Consider the following 15,227-nt stretch of genomic DNA (forward strand, 5'->3'; position numbering starts at 1 on the left):
ATTTACAAAACCTGCAGGACAGATGTCCGAACCAGTGCTAAATGAGGACAGCAGGTCAGCGGTGTGCATTCAGGATGATTATTTATTGTGAAAAATCTACTTCAGCTCCTCACGCTGGTGATTCATTGTTTTATTGTTGCTTCTTTTTAATTAATTTTTCTGACAACAACTGCAATATTGAGCTTTTCCCTCCAAATAAATTGCTTAACTTTATGTGAGTTTGAAGAGTGAATCAATCATCATGACAAGAAATACGAACATTTTCACGTTTGGTTCACAAAATGAGCCGAAGTACCTCAGCAGGAAACCTGTGCAGAACCTTTTTTTTTTTTTTTTAATTTGCAGTCGCTATTGAATTAGAGAACTAAGTTGAAATTGATATAACAATTTTCTTATTAATTTCCAAATAAAAACTCAAGATAAGCACCATGATCTAAACAAGTTGTTTTTATGGGAACCAGCTGATAGATCATGGCCTTGGGTTGCTCAAGAGATTATCAGTTTGAGTTTTTTTTTTTTTTTTTAAGGCTTTTGAGGCATAAATAATGACATTTCCCACTTTTTTTTTTTGCATTGCTTATTTATTTATTTTTAAATCTTAATATACAATGAAAAATAAATGTAATGTATATGTCATATGTGCTTCACAGCATAAATGTAGGACAAGCTTAAAAGAAATTCATAGGATATTGGAGACAGAGAATTAAAGGACACACTCATCTGCAAAGGAACTATTGCTAATTTTTCATGAAAATGGTCAGAATTATGACTTGCATATTGTGGATCTGAAACAATCCAGTCGCCCAATGTTGCCCAGAAAGAACCAAGGCATGACAGCAGATCCCAGAGTGGATGTAATGATGAACAGAGTGGCCACAGTGCACAAAAGGAATTGGGCATCGCTGATCAAAACCTTTCCGACGGTAAAACAGATTGTGGGGATGAGGTAGGAAACCACTGCCATGCTCAGGCTGGAGATGAGGGTCAGGATGGCTCTCTGCTTCTGGGGGTGAATGTTTCTTCTGCTGGGGTCGGACTGCAGCAGCGACTGCAGGATGAAGCCGTCACATACTACAATTATTATGAATGCAATCAGAAGGGTCACTGCAGGAAAAAAGCTCATGGTGAGCGACTTCATGAAAGCGTACGCGAACCCAGAGGCGAGCGTGAGAGTCCAGACGACGGCGGCCATCACGACCCTGGGAGTCAGGCTTCTCCTCTGGTGGTAGATGATGGGATGGACCACGGCCATGTAACAGTCCAGACAGGAGCAGGCCATCATGAAGGGTCGCCCACATATGCTCAGAGCATAGAAGCCATTCCAAACTGCTTCAAAAACCCAATCCCTCCACAAGAAATAATTCATTATTCCGGGTATGACAAGTAGCAAGAAGGCAGCGTCCATGGTGGAGAGGTTCAGAATGAAGAAATCATTTGGTGTGAGCGCCGCTCCTCCACTGTGTGTCCTGAACATCTCCCAGAGGATGAAGAGAGATGGTGGGAAACCAACGACAAAGCACAGCGTGGAGAAAAAGGCCCAGACATACGTGCCTGCACAGGTGTAGACACCATGTTCTTCAGAGGAGCTGGAGTTCAGCATCTCCGGTCTTAGAAACTGAACCTAGAGCTGGAGAACAGAGCTGAGAGAAATGGTGAAAGTTGATGCAGTTTTCTGCTCTTTTTTTGCCATTTTTTTTGCAGCAACTGTAAATATCTAGATGGATACTTACCTTATCAGCATCACAGGTTTTATGCAGAGGTTCGACTGCAGTGTGTCACCTTGAAAAATATACAAAACACCTGCAGGTTAGCAGTGTGAAGCAATGAAGCATGAACTCACAAAGAGTTCACAAAATTCACACAAAAGAAGATGGCTTCTTCCCCCCTCAGACTCATGGTATGAGCAGAATAATACAGTACATATAATATTCTGTTGTTTCATCCTCTACCTTTTACTGCAGAGCTCCTGTGTGTCAACTCTTTGAGACAGTGCCAGATATTTGCTTTTGTTTTAGGTGGAATTCATGATTTATCATTAGTGGCACTTTTACAAATGATATGCAAATGTTTATGGAGGATAGAATTGTTCATAATTTAAAGATAAATGTAGAAATGTAAAAATGGCTCAATAAACAAATTGATATGTATTTGTATTTATTTTTAATTTTGACATCACTATCAGAAATGCAATGAATTACCAGACTATACTTATATTGTTACACATTTGTTGTTTCTAACATAGAGAATTTATTACATGAATGCATAACCATTCAAATCAATGTAACCTAAAAATGAAATGTCATGAGACATATTAAAATAATAAAACCCTCCTGGCTCACAAGCATCATGAGTGACAACAGAAAGCCAGAAGAAAAACTACCGGTCAACCATTAATCTGTCACTAACACCAACCCTGAACTGAGTAAACAGTGAAACGCTGCTGGCATTTAAAAATCATGCAAATATCATCCACATTTGCAAAGAATATGCTGTGAAAATTCCATCTCTGCACCATGGAACATGCTTGTTTGGGATGTAAGAGGAAGGGAAAACACAAATGTGCTGTCAATGCCTGCAAATGAAGGACCATAAATCTACCTGATGAATGACATCTTTGTTGATGTAATGATTTGTGTATTGAGCTGTTTGTGTTGTGCCGCCTTCAGGCAGAAAACACAGATCTCATGAACCAACCAGATAAGGATTTTGTAGCCTAAATGAACTGATAAACATCAGGCTTTATTTATAAATCTCCTTTAGAATTATTATCCCATTGTTGTTTCCTTTGCAGGTGCTGTACTTCCACTGTCTGGAATGGAAATGTCAATGCAGTAACAAGCAGTGAACACTAGAGGGAGAGAGGCCACCAGAATGTTTACATGATGTTGGATTGACGTATCCCTGCAGTTCTTCACTGAAAAAAATCATCTCAAAGAATCAAGGTGATTCAGATAGTTCATCCAACAGGTCAGGGTTATTTTAAGTAATCAATCTCAGCAGAATTTGCATCATCATTTGAAAAATGATCAAAGATTTACTCTTTCCCCTGTTGAAGAGTGAAATCATTTAACAATGAGAGTTAATTTTTCTACAACTGTCCTGATCCATGATTAGATGTTTCATCCAATGAAAAGTTAAATACTTATGTGTTTTAAAGAGTAGTGCAATCAACAATATATTGCACTTTATTTCTTTAGTTGATGGTTTAGTATCTTGCTAAATATACATTTAAATAGTTGAGAGCTTGAATCAAACAGTAGAGCCTCCTCCACTCCTGGCTGTCTCTGGTCTGATGACCACCAGGCTGTAATCTGGGACATGCAGCTCCTGCCTCGGGCCATGGAGGACCCTATACTGGCCTGCACGGCTGAGGGACGGGTCAATAACGTCCAGTGGACTTCCACACAGCCCGACTGGATCGCTATCTGCCGCAGCAACTGGCTGGAAATCCTCAGAGTCTGAGCTGCTGGAAAATGACTTTCTCAATGAGATCTTTAGCTGATGTGACTTTACTGGAACAACCTCATCAAGAGAGTGTTTCATTATGTATGAAGGCCTGGAGGAACACGGCTGATTTCTCACCAGGAACACCTGGTGAGAAAACATCAAGTCAAAGTGAACTTTACTGTGCAGCCACCTGAAAAACAAACATAACAGAAATGATGGCTTCTCCCTGAAATCTACTCACCTTTCTTTTGTTTTTGGATCATCTATGCTGAGGAAGGACTCGATTATGAGATGAAAAGGAAGGAAAGAGAATTAAACAATTCCAACTGAATAAAGTTCTGGTTCACAATAAAGTAACAGTGCATTTTTATTTCACTGGATTACATTAAATATGTAATGCAGCCGATTCATAACAGGGGAAAACAGTCTGGAGCTTTTCAGTAGTTTTCAGTAGTCTGTTCATCATCAGTGTGTCCTGTGTTGATGACTTGGGTGTATCCGACAACTGTGCTTTTTTTAAAATTAATATTTATTTTTAGCATCACTGGTTCTGTGCAACAGGAGTCCTTGGTGAAAACCATTCGGAAGTTTCATTCCTCCAGAGGAGGCTGGAAATTTATCCTGTTGTGTAGGTCCTTCAGTAATTTTACCAGCATCCTGCAGTTTTGTTTCTACCTGATGAAACGCTAAACAGTTTTATTCTACCTTAATGAGGGCCTTGGAACACTTTTCTCCCAAATAAACCCAACCACCTGCCTTTCAGACCCCAGGATCAATTCATGGTACTTTCTTTGCTCTTTTAAAAAGTCTTTGAATTGTCAGCAGTGAAATCTCCCCTGAAGAACAAAAATTTCCATCCTGACAGTTTTACAGATCAGCATCCAACCTGCCTTTTTTAAACAAAAAATTTAAAGGAACTTCTTTTTATTCACATGAATGACTTTTTAAGGAGGAATAATGTTTTTGAGGAATAGCCTATAGTGTTACAAGCTCCTGCTTTGGAGGATGAATCAGGAGCTATGCAGACGATACACAGCTGTATGTTTCCATGTCTTCACCTGCTGAAATTAGAAATTACACAAATCATCAATCAATACATCTGAGAGAGAGAGAGAGAGAGAGAGAGAGAGAGAGAGAGAGAGAGAGAGAGAGAGAGAGAGAGAGGGAGCTCTTAATGTCGGGCCTCCCTGTCACAAAAGAATGTATAACTTAACGGTTGTGCTGATTACTGAGAAGCTTTAGGCTGTATTTTGATCCCTTGGCTTTGGTACAGCATCATTTACTCAACTTCAGAGATAAAATAATAAAATTCAGTAGTTCGTAGGTTTTGAAATTTTATGAGAATGTGATCAAATTGAGATACTTTTTATTGTAGATATATTGCATAAAATGTATTAATCCTATGAAGTGGTGAAATGAAGGGCCCAGTATTCTACAGTGAATTTTAATACCAGTGGATTTGTTTCATTATACAATCTTTCTCCTCTTTCTTAAGTTGTTCCTTCCTTTAGCTTCATACAAACATTGGAGTGAATCATAATTTACACTTATTAGAAAACACATAAAAACATGTTCCAAAATTTGGACCCAGCGCTTTATTCATTGTTATCATTTCAGCATCAGTTCAGGCTTCAACCTTTACGTAAAAATTCTCCTGCAGTGAGAAAAAAGTAATTTCTCAAGATCGTAACAGAACTGAAGATCTGGAGAGTTACTGACGTACGGAACAATAATGTTCATTCAAAATCTTATACAGTTTCCAAAATCCAGACAGAAAACATTTCACGTGTACATTAAAGATGCTGTTTTCGGTTGGAAAGGGAAGTCCTTTTTGGCCACAGCTATCTGGTTACAGCTCAATCTTCAAAAAACACAGAAAAGTGTTGATCATGTATCGTCTTCCAACAACCTGAGCGGCAGAGAGTCACTGTGAAAGTCAGACTGGCCGTCAGGTAACGGGCAGCACCGGGTCTGACAGGTGTTTCTGGACCTGGGTCAGTTCTGAGGTGAGGTCCAGGTTGCCCGGCAGCGAGGGGTAGCGGAGGGCCCCACACAGCCCGGAGTGTGCCGTGAAGGAGGGGTTCGCCGATCCCAGGGGCGTCTGTGGAGGTAAGCCTGCGCTGCCGTCTGTTTCTGGGGTGACGGTCGGTGACGTGGTGTCGTCGGAGGTCACGGTCACGTGGATCCCGCTGGAGAGCGACTCCTGAGACTTCTTGGCACATTTGAGGTCAGTCTGGGCAGAGTTCTGGAAACAAGAAAACAAGATGTTGATGTCTGAGAGTGTGACAGACCTTAGGTTTTCATGTATTTTCTATTTTGTTGACAGGTTTTCGTACCTGTGTGGTTGCACAATTGTCCATTTGTACGGGGGAAATGGGATACATGCTGTGAAGCACCGGAGTTCCTGACCCATACGAATCGGTGGGGAGGGTGCCGGATGATACTGTGCTGTAGGCTGGAGGAACAGGAGCCATCTGCCTCTGGAGGAGCTGCAGGATGACGTTTATGTCAGCCGTCATTCGAGTTTCCAGTCTGGGGAAATCAGACACAGACTTTAACCACTGATGCCAATAACTCTGGGGTGTTGATACACCTAGTAGAGAAGAAGGTACAGACAATCTAAATCTGCATTATAGTGCAGGGTTAGACCTCCATTAAACAATTCTAAATTCACCTGTTGAGCTGTGAATGCAAAACCTCCAGTCGACTCTCGAGCTCACTGGGCCTGTCTTCTGTGAACGGCGGTGGGTGGCACGAGGTACGAGTAGAAGAGGACTGATAGGCACGACTGGAAAACCTCTGAGACTGTCGCTCTGGCCAGTACTGGTACATTCCCGGCACATTCAGGGACGAAGCTAAAACACAAAGAGAGCAGAGAACGTCTCACTGGACAGAAATGGAGTTTTAGAGAGGCTTTGAGAGGTTTCGACCACTAGTAAAAATAAATGCAACACTTTTCAAAATTACTTAAAATCAAATACTAATAATGCAAACGGACTAAAATTTCAGAACAAACTGAGCTATTGTCATCTACCTTGGTGGCCACGGTCCACTGAAGTGCTACTTGGCAGCAGTTGAACTACAGATGGAGGGTAGTCCCGTCTGGCTTCTTCTGGAGAATAAAGCTCTGCTTTCGCACCGCGGCTCAGAGGCTTGGCGAGGTCCTCGCTTGACTGGGAACACAGAGATCCACAGCTGCAACGGTCATCCCAGCAGGCCTGGGGGTGTGAGTGGTGACAGGACTGGAGAGGGTACGAGTCCTCATGATCGATTCCATCTGTTCAGAGGAAACACTTCTGTCACTTTGACGAAACAAAATATCTATAAAGTTATAGTGTCTATCAGTTGTGAACTTACGGAGAACATCAAAACTGTTCATACTAATTAGAAATATCATCCAACTATCCAAGCCTGATCAGTTAAATAATGAATTAAACTGCTGCCACCTGCTGATTCTTCCACTTCTGTTGACCTGAAGTGGGTCACTACACCATCTAACTTTTTATATACCTCCAGGAGAGTACAAAGACAACTTTAAGTTGGCGTCATTGCTGTGGATGTTATGGAAGCTACCAGCCAGTGGCATAGGTCTCAAACCGACCTCCTATCACGTCTCACCTGGCCGAATCCGACAGTCCAGGGTTCTGTGTCGCAGTTTGTGGCGATACCCACAGTCATCACCAGAATCATCCGTTGTGGTGATTGTTGCCACTTGATCAGCCTGAAGACCACAAATCAAACAAAAAAGTTTTTAAATCGGTACTATTAACAGGTGTAGCTCAATCAACTAATTTTGTCCTTTTACACATACATCTCTGAGGTCAAAGGTTATCTCCAGGTTCCTCCAGAAGTTGTCTGCAAAGCTCGGGTAGAGATCCAGCACCTCCAGCAGGTCATCTCTTGGGATGCGATGAAGGTCGCAGTAGGTGATGGTGTGTACGTCCGAGTTGGACTTCCCCGGTTCATCATACAGATGGATGAGCTCGCCGAAGATGTCATTGTTTTCTGTAAGAACAGGATGAGTTTTTCATTCAGTAGCCAACTTTTTAAAAAGGTGTTCTGTGGAATCATGTGTTGCGATGTTACTTCACCTAATATGGCTACGACCACATCATCTCTGATGACCTGTATGGATCCGCGTGAAATGAAGAACAGAGAGTCCAGGATGTCTCCATAGTGGATCAGAGTGTCTCCTGGAGGAGCGTGGACCGTCTTGAACCGTATCGCCAAGGCACGGAGACACGCCTGGCTACCTCCACGAAAAGCCTTGCAGTTCTGCAGCAGAGATCGGTTCAAGTGCAAACAGATGTCTCCCTGTAGGGACTCTGGAAAGCCTTTTAACACCTGAACAAGAGAATAGAAGATCATCAGCGTACCACCTTCGACATGAAACAGGTTAAGTCTGTCACAATTCCGACTTACGGCATTCATGTCGATGCCATTTGTGTAGGACCAGGCGTGCTGAAAATACTCCTCCAACCTTTGCCGCAGACTACCGGGAATTTGGTGAAAGCGGATGAACTCTTTCACTCGCAGCATCTGGGTGTGATAGCGAGTCGTACCAGAGTATAGACGCTGGATGATAGCGGATACATTCCCAAAAATGCTGGCATACATGAGAGCTGAGACAGAAGCAGAAAAGGACAAAAGACATGTCTGTTTTGAGCCATTTCAAGCTAAATAATGTGTTTCTGAGCTGATTATAGTGACCGTGTCAACTTACATCCAATGACCATGACGCAGATGGAGAAAATCTTCTCTGAGTTGGTGTTTGGAGAGACGTTGCCAAAGCCCACACTTGTCAAACTGCTCAGTGTGAAGTAGAGAGCGGTGACGTACTTGTCTTTGACCGACGGACCCGAGCTGGAGTCGCTGTCATTGTACGTCTTTCCCAGCTGCTCGGCCAGGTTGTCCAGCCAGCCGGTCTCTGTGTAAGGCCTCTCCACGAAGCCAATGGCGTACCAGATGCAGGCCAGCCAGTGGGCGATGAGCACGAACGTGCACATGAGCAAGAAGAGGACAGCAGCACCATATTCAGAGTACCGGTCCAGCTTTCTTGCCACACGGACCAGTCGCAGCAGTCGAGCCGTTTTCAGGAGGCTTGTCAACGTTGCCATCTTTGGTGTTGATTAGCAACAAAAAAGAAGATCAGAGAGATTGAATTTGTATAGAATTTCATGAGAAGTCTTTTATCAGTTTGAGGAAATCAAGAACAAACTCCTTACCTCATCAGAACCCGATCTGAAAATCAGAAGGTCAAACGGGATTGCAGCAAACAGATCAATGGGAAACCAGCCCTTGATATAGTGCTTGGCAATCCGGCACGGCTGCGTGACCACTTCGTCATTATTGTCCACATATGTTGTTCGTAGGTTGATGACTATATCCACAATGAAAAGCACATCCACCATGAGGTCTGCCACATTCAGAGGATTACAAGTGTAGCCACAGCTTCTTTGACGTATATCCCCGTGTTCGTCCAAGAGGAAGGCTGCTGAGTAAGGAGTAAAAACGGCTGTGTAGAGAACCAGCAGCAGAATAATCCAGTCCCAAAACGCCTTGAAGGGGCTGTAGTGAAGCAAAATCCACCATGTTGTCTCTGGCACCTCAAGTTTATATTCAGGCAGAACATCAGACTCCAAGGAAAGTACCTAGGAAAAGAAAGCATTAGTGAGCAACAGTACTCACAAATGAGCAATTACCTTACTGCTACTTAGTTTTCTTGCACAGGAACCCATGTTGCAGAAAGGAGATCTGTTCTTTCCATCTCCTAATTCTCATTTTTAGCTGACCAACGGGACCAACAGACCTTTTGAGGAGACATATTGCCTTGACTGAGGTCTTGCTGAAGGTCGCATGCTCCATCTTTGCAACCTGGTTGGTCCAACAAGTCCTTGACCATCCTGTCATTAGTGACACTCGGCAGAAATCATTTCCACGTTGTTAGAAAGAAGTCTCACAGGAAAGCCTGGATGGAGCCCTGTTCTGTAATCAGCGGTGTGAATTCTGACTGAGTGTTCGATACTGGAGGGCTGTAACGATGAGATGGGCGTCACGATCGCAGAGCCGAGTTCATGTGCAGACATGTCATTGCTTTCACTTTACCACAAACTCAAATTGATATTTTCTGCCTGGAGATATGTCGCTGTACATGTATCAGATCAGATATGCGGCAGGTGAACAGGAAAGGTTTACTAAAAAACCCTCGTGAAAGGTCACAAGTTGTTTTGAGCGCTACTCCTGGGTTTGCTTCACTTTCACTGCACGCCATCTCACAGAGGCAGTGATGCAGAATGCTGAGCCCCGGGGGTTCCAGCGGCAGCGACAGGAGATCTGAATTGAACCGCAGCTCGATGTAACTTTGTTTTTCACACCCGTGAGGAAAATATCCAGCCACCAAACCAGCTACTGATTTTTCCACTAGCAGGTTAATTAACTGTAGTCTTTCATAATAGCTGCTTTCTGGGAGTTTCTTCATTAAAGGATCATTACTTTGATCTACATGATGGATTAAACCTGACCAGGAGTAAATACATACTCATTTTTTTTAATCGGCACTAAATAGATTTTACTTCTCACTCAGGCAGAGACTGAGGCCATACGAGGTTGTCACCCCCCCTACCTGCGTGACCTTCTCTGTGACGTTCTGAGAGCGGTCCTTCACCTTGGAGGGACTGAGCAGCTCCATCCTGGGAGTTGGAGGCGAGCGGCATTCGGGACCTCTGACGTTTGGCCCCCCACTCTTCATTAGATCTGAGTCAGACATGGAGCGTTGCTGGCCTAAAGGGAATTGATAAACACATTTCTATTTCTCTATTCAGATCAAATGCAGACATTTTGTAACATTTTCTGAAAACACGTTTTTCATACGTTAAAAAAGAACCCTCTCTCTCTCTCTTCTTGTTCCTATTTTCCAGGATGCCCATCCAGCGGTGCCCCTCCCCAAAAACTTTGCCCTCAGATCCTGGATATTGTCAATACTTCATTCACAAAGCGTTGCTGCGTGGCGACAACACCACTTAGCCTGTGGAGAAACCCCTCAATAGCACGACTGGCAGAGAATACACACAACATACCTGACTGGAAACCAGAAGATCCTCATTGACCGTAACTATGAAGCCATAAGTCAGCTTTCCAAAAACCTTCCGGACAAATGCGTTTAAAAAAAATGCTCACCCTCCTTTAGATTAGTTCTATTTAAGGTGAAACAAACTCTTGCTTCTCCTGTGAGGCTGCAGATGTGTGCGGTCAAAGGAAAACCCTTCACTCTGACACAGGATGGAGGACTGGCCTGCAGCTTGCATGTTGCTGCTCAACATTCAGCGACACTGGAAACTAATCGATGCCATGCTATAGCTGAGAGGAACTGACAGGAAAATCGATGCCGAGCATTGATAAACAAACAAATGGGCACAGAGCCATTACACTGGACTTCCCTGTCTCCATCAAATTATCATTTCAATCATTGTGTCGGTACTTGTCCTCGATGGATTATATTCAAAATATAGCTCAGGGTCTGACGTGTGTGATGCAATATTGCAGAAAATAGAAACTGAAGTCAGCCAGCTAAATGTATAGCAGCCGCTCAATATATTGCATGCATACTGTTAATGTGGGATCTTATTGACTGCAGTGTTGACACTACAGTAATATGAGAGGAAATGACCTGTGATGACATTGGCTCTGAAACGTCCTTCAGCTTTAACCTTTAACAGTCTGCAGTCCTCCTGTTTTATCCTATACACTGCTTACATAAAAAAAGCTGACCCTGTATGTGAGTTAAACCGTTGCTCATGTGTCCACATGTAGGTGTAGTTTAAATCGATAAATCGGAGCTTGAATTTGACCCAAACGAGTGCATATGGAGTCAAACATTTACTTTCTGCAGGCAATTCTCAGTAGTTTGGCATTTAAAAAACATTTTATGCTTTTCCATTTAATATTTGTGAAAAATCCACCTTATTAATGTTAGCACAGAATACAATTCTACATCCTGAATCATCATTTTGCACAATAATTCAGTCAAATTAAGGCTTTGTCTGACAAAGGGTTTATTACGGTAACACTTTACTTGAAGCACCCGGTATAACACATTATAAGTAGTTATAAACACTCATGAATGATCACAATGCTTTATAACCCACTATACAGCATAGGATTAGGGTTAGGGTTCGGTCCTGGCATTGTGATAATCTATCAGTGTTTATAACTATAGCTACACCTGCTATAATGGCATTATAATGCTTTAGAAATGTACTTGTGCTATACAGGGGGGCTTCAAATAAAGTGTTACCGAAATTACAAATATTCACACATCTGAATGTGTGCGTTTCATGTGGATGAATGTGAATGTGTGTATTGTTTGGATGTGTTGCTCTTGTGCGTCTATAGAAAAGTTGGTGTGACGTTGTTCCAGAGCATAACTGTTGCACCACTCTGACTTTTGTTTTCATCCCATATTTGTGTGTACTCTTATATTTCAATTTAAAGACAAAAAACTTTGAGACAAAGACCCAAACGACAGTGATGCGGTGTATTTTACTGTCCTGAGGCCACCTCAATTTTTATTTAATATATTTGATGCAAACAAATTTGTCCCTTCAATAGAGTGCTTTCAGATGTTTCTATGAAAATAACTTAATTTTCAACACTTTTAACCAACTTGCTGACAGATTCTGTGATATCGACCAACAAAGAAATGCTCAAGTTTCTAACATTACGAAAACATCTTTGTTAGAAATCCTAGAGGGAAATGGAGACAGTGTGTTCCAGGATGCTGCCTGCATGGCTGGAACCAACTATTGATGAAAACTTCAGGAATTAACTGTCCTGTTGATGAAAGGATGGTTAAAAGTGTGAACAGGGACCGTTTCATTTCTTTTCCAAGTTTTATCTCATGCAGCCAGTCAATTCCTGGTCAATGCATTCATCCTTTCACCCTGATGACGTTTGTCTTCCATGACGATGTGCAGCCGTGCGACGACCCACTGATGGACAAGGCATCAGTCAGGAAACTCTCTGGATGTGAAATCAGATATTTCACACGTTCAATGTCCACCCCGTGTCCGGAAACGGCGCTCAGCTGTCGGCCTGGATGTTGTCCCACACTCGTACTACGTCAGGAGAGTCACTCAGGGCCCCTATCAGACTGGAGGCCACGTCAAGCTGGTCGCGGTCCAGAGGCAAGAGGGTGCGGGGGACAAACTCCACCCCCGCAGACGAGATCTGCATTCCCAGCTCCTCCAGCGCGCTGCGCACCTTCCTCAGTTCAGTCATATCACAAATAAACTGGAGGAAGAGAGAAAGCAAAGGAGTGGCCGCTTCTGATTATTATCTGTGAGGAACTCTGCACAGATCAGTTCAAAAGGTGCTGAGCAAATAAAGTTTGAATTTATTTTAATTTATTGTCTAAAATGGAAGAAATAACGTCAACTTCATTTTCTTTGTATCATGTAGTTTGTGGTCACGCTCAAAACAGAAATTGGTATCAGTGTAGATATGTGACACTCAGGCTTTAGGTGAGTAGCTCCAGACGCCTGACCTGCAGGTGGGGCTTCTCCTCCTCGTCCTCCGTCTCCTGGACATCCTCGGCCCCGACCTCGATGGCCAGCTCCAGGGCTCGCTCTGTGGTGACGTCCTGGCCCGGCACCAGCACCACCCCCCTCCTGTTGAAGTTATGACGAGCCCCATCTGACAGCATCGCTCTGAGGACGGGCAACAGAATCCCTTTCACTGGTCTCTCCGGTGAAGCTGCATCACAGTCTCATCACCACACTGAGTTCAGGAAATTCAGATCACACACCTTCATAGTTCTCAGCAGTGACTGTTGTTTTTGCATCTTTCAAACAGCTGCACGTGTCAAAAGTCCAACACAGTGCACCGAAATATACTATATATCTCAGCTATACCCAGTGGTTACTGACTGTATAGGGACATCTAGTGGCAACAGCCAAGCGATACTTGTCTCCATTATCAGCACACTTGGACTACAGTGTCTTTCCATTATTTTTCCAACTGTATAGAAATGACACTGGAGTACGTTTCACAGTATGCGTTTTTCATTAAGGAAATGCTACTGAAGTGGATTTGTGCACTTTAGCCACTCCTGAAAAGGCTTCAGCAGGCTGCGGTTACAGTGAGGTGGTTCTGACCCGTGTCTGGCCAGCAGGCGCTTGACGTCCTGCTGGGTGCGTGAGATGTTGTCGGTCAGGGCTTCGATGAGGAGCAGACACCCGCCGGGACCCCGAGCCTCAAACATGTGCTGAGACACTGGCTTAGCTTTTTCCTGCAGAGCACGAAAGCAACACATGAGAGTTACAACTCATTAATGGATTATTTTAACTGAACACGTGTAAAAATGAGCATTCACTTAGTTCATAAGAATTTCTCACAAATTAAACTTTCCCAGGTGATGAGAAAAGGTGTTTCCACATTTTATTTCCATTATTAATATGGTTATCATTATCAGCTGTGAACATCTTGTGTCCTTGCTATGTGCAGAGCAGCATAGTGAACTGTATGCTCTGTATTTTCCAGACGGAATTCACTTCTCATAACAACTAGCACTGTCAGAAACAAGAGATGGTTGTTAGTCACAGGTTGCAATGATATCCAAACGGAGAGTTTTCTCTTAAAAAGGAGGCTCTTGAAGCATGAGCGCCTCATCCTGAGAATACATCCTCAGTCCGAGTTCGCAATGAGAGAGAGAGTGTGTGACAGTCTCTGTTGCCAGTGATGTTCAGGATGAATTCTGCCTTCAACCACAGCTGAAAACAGCTGTAGAGGATGGATGGGAGCTGAAAACAGCGTACAGCACTCTTGATGATAGCGTCTATGGATGCTTTGGGCATGTTCTTGCTCCTGCACTGCTCCAGCAGGTGGGCCAAGTTCAGATTGAGGTCTGGGTTGGAGCCTCCTTCTGCAGATCACAGAAAGAGTTCAAAGTTACCTCCAACTTGACGTGAAATCACCCACCTGTCAAAGTTAAAAAAAAGGACAAGTAAGCTCCAGATTTACCTTTCACGGCTATTTTTATCATCATGCCCAACTTGTTGAACGCCTTGGCCCTGGCCTCGTCTTTAGGACCCTTGATGTGTCTCACCTTCGACCACTTGTTATGTCCCGCGCACAGCGCGGCGCAGAGCCGCAGCGTGCGGACAGGACACGTCCTCCACACCGGGGGCAGCGCACAGCAGGCCCGGCGGGGGGAGCACAAGCTGCCTGCGGCCGCGACCAGCGTGGAGGTCCGCAGGGTCCCGAGAGCCCTGAGCGGCGGCAGAGCAACCCCCGCCATGCCCTTCAACACAGACACCGCTAATGTTACACTTTTACTACAATAGTAATATCATACTGCGCGTGACAGCGCCGCTTTGAATCTTTCTGTGCAGACGAGGTGTCAAACTTCATATAAGGGGGATGTAGTGTCATGAAAAGTGCTGAAATGTTCGCACTTACAGTTCTGACAGGACACCAACACACGCTGCGGCTGCCCTTCCGGTGGAACCGGAACTTCCGGGTTTAACTGACGTCACTGGAGTAAAATTAAGAGCTCGGATCATGTAGAAATATAATATTTAACAGAAAATATTGAAGTTTTATCCTCTTTACAGAATTTTTTTTGTATTTCATATTTGAATACAAAAATAAATATTAGAATGAAATTTTTCTACGTTCACTTTGATCATCAAAATTCTTTCATTCATTCTTTTCAGGATTTTAACCCATTGAATGCCCGTTTTTTTTTTCAAAATTCAAGTGTCATTGTTATAAGAAAAACACCC

General features: G+C 43.4%; 2 protein-coding genes across 2 annotated transcripts; both read right to left on the reverse strand.

Moving 5' to 3' along the window:
• Positions 1–5,395: 5,395 nt before the first annotated feature.
• Positions 5,396–10,135, reverse strand: kcnh6b (potassium voltage-gated channel, subfamily H (eag-related), member 6b). The gene is made up of 11 exons (XM_030098090.1): positions 10,070–10,135; positions 8,673–9,098; positions 8,171–8,564; positions 7,870–8,069; positions 7,539–7,791; positions 7,251–7,452; positions 7,066–7,175; positions 6,482–6,724; positions 6,122–6,302; positions 5,784–5,979; positions 5,396–5,692 (listed from the first exon to the last, which is right to left on the reverse strand). Exons 1-11 carry the CDS (start codon positions 10,133–10,135, stop codon positions 5,396–5,398), a joined length of 2,568 nt encoding a protein of 855 aa, XP_029953950.1.
• A 2,181-nt stretch (positions 10,136–12,316) lies between these two features.
• Positions 12,317–14,949, reverse strand: taco1 (translational activator of mitochondrially encoded cytochrome c oxidase I). Its single transcript, XM_030098961.1, has 6 exons — positions 14,902–14,949; positions 14,464–14,743; positions 14,259–14,365; positions 13,599–13,732; positions 12,989–13,151; positions 12,317–12,735 (listed from the first exon to the last, which is right to left on the reverse strand). The coding sequence occupies exons 2-6, from the start codon at positions 14,738–14,740 to the stop codon at positions 12,526–12,528; spliced, it is 891 nt and encodes a 296-aa protein (XP_029954821.1). The 5' UTR covers positions 14,741–14,743; positions 14,902–14,949; the 3' UTR covers positions 12,317–12,525.
• Positions 14,950–15,227: the final 278 nt, after the last annotated feature.

The sequence above is a fragment of the Salarias fasciatus genome, chromosome 8 (genome assembly GCF_902148845.1).
Source record: "Salarias fasciatus chromosome 8, fSalaFa1.1, whole genome shotgun sequence".
NCBI lineage: Eukaryota > Metazoa > Chordata > Actinopteri > Blenniiformes > Blenniidae > Salarias > Salarias fasciatus.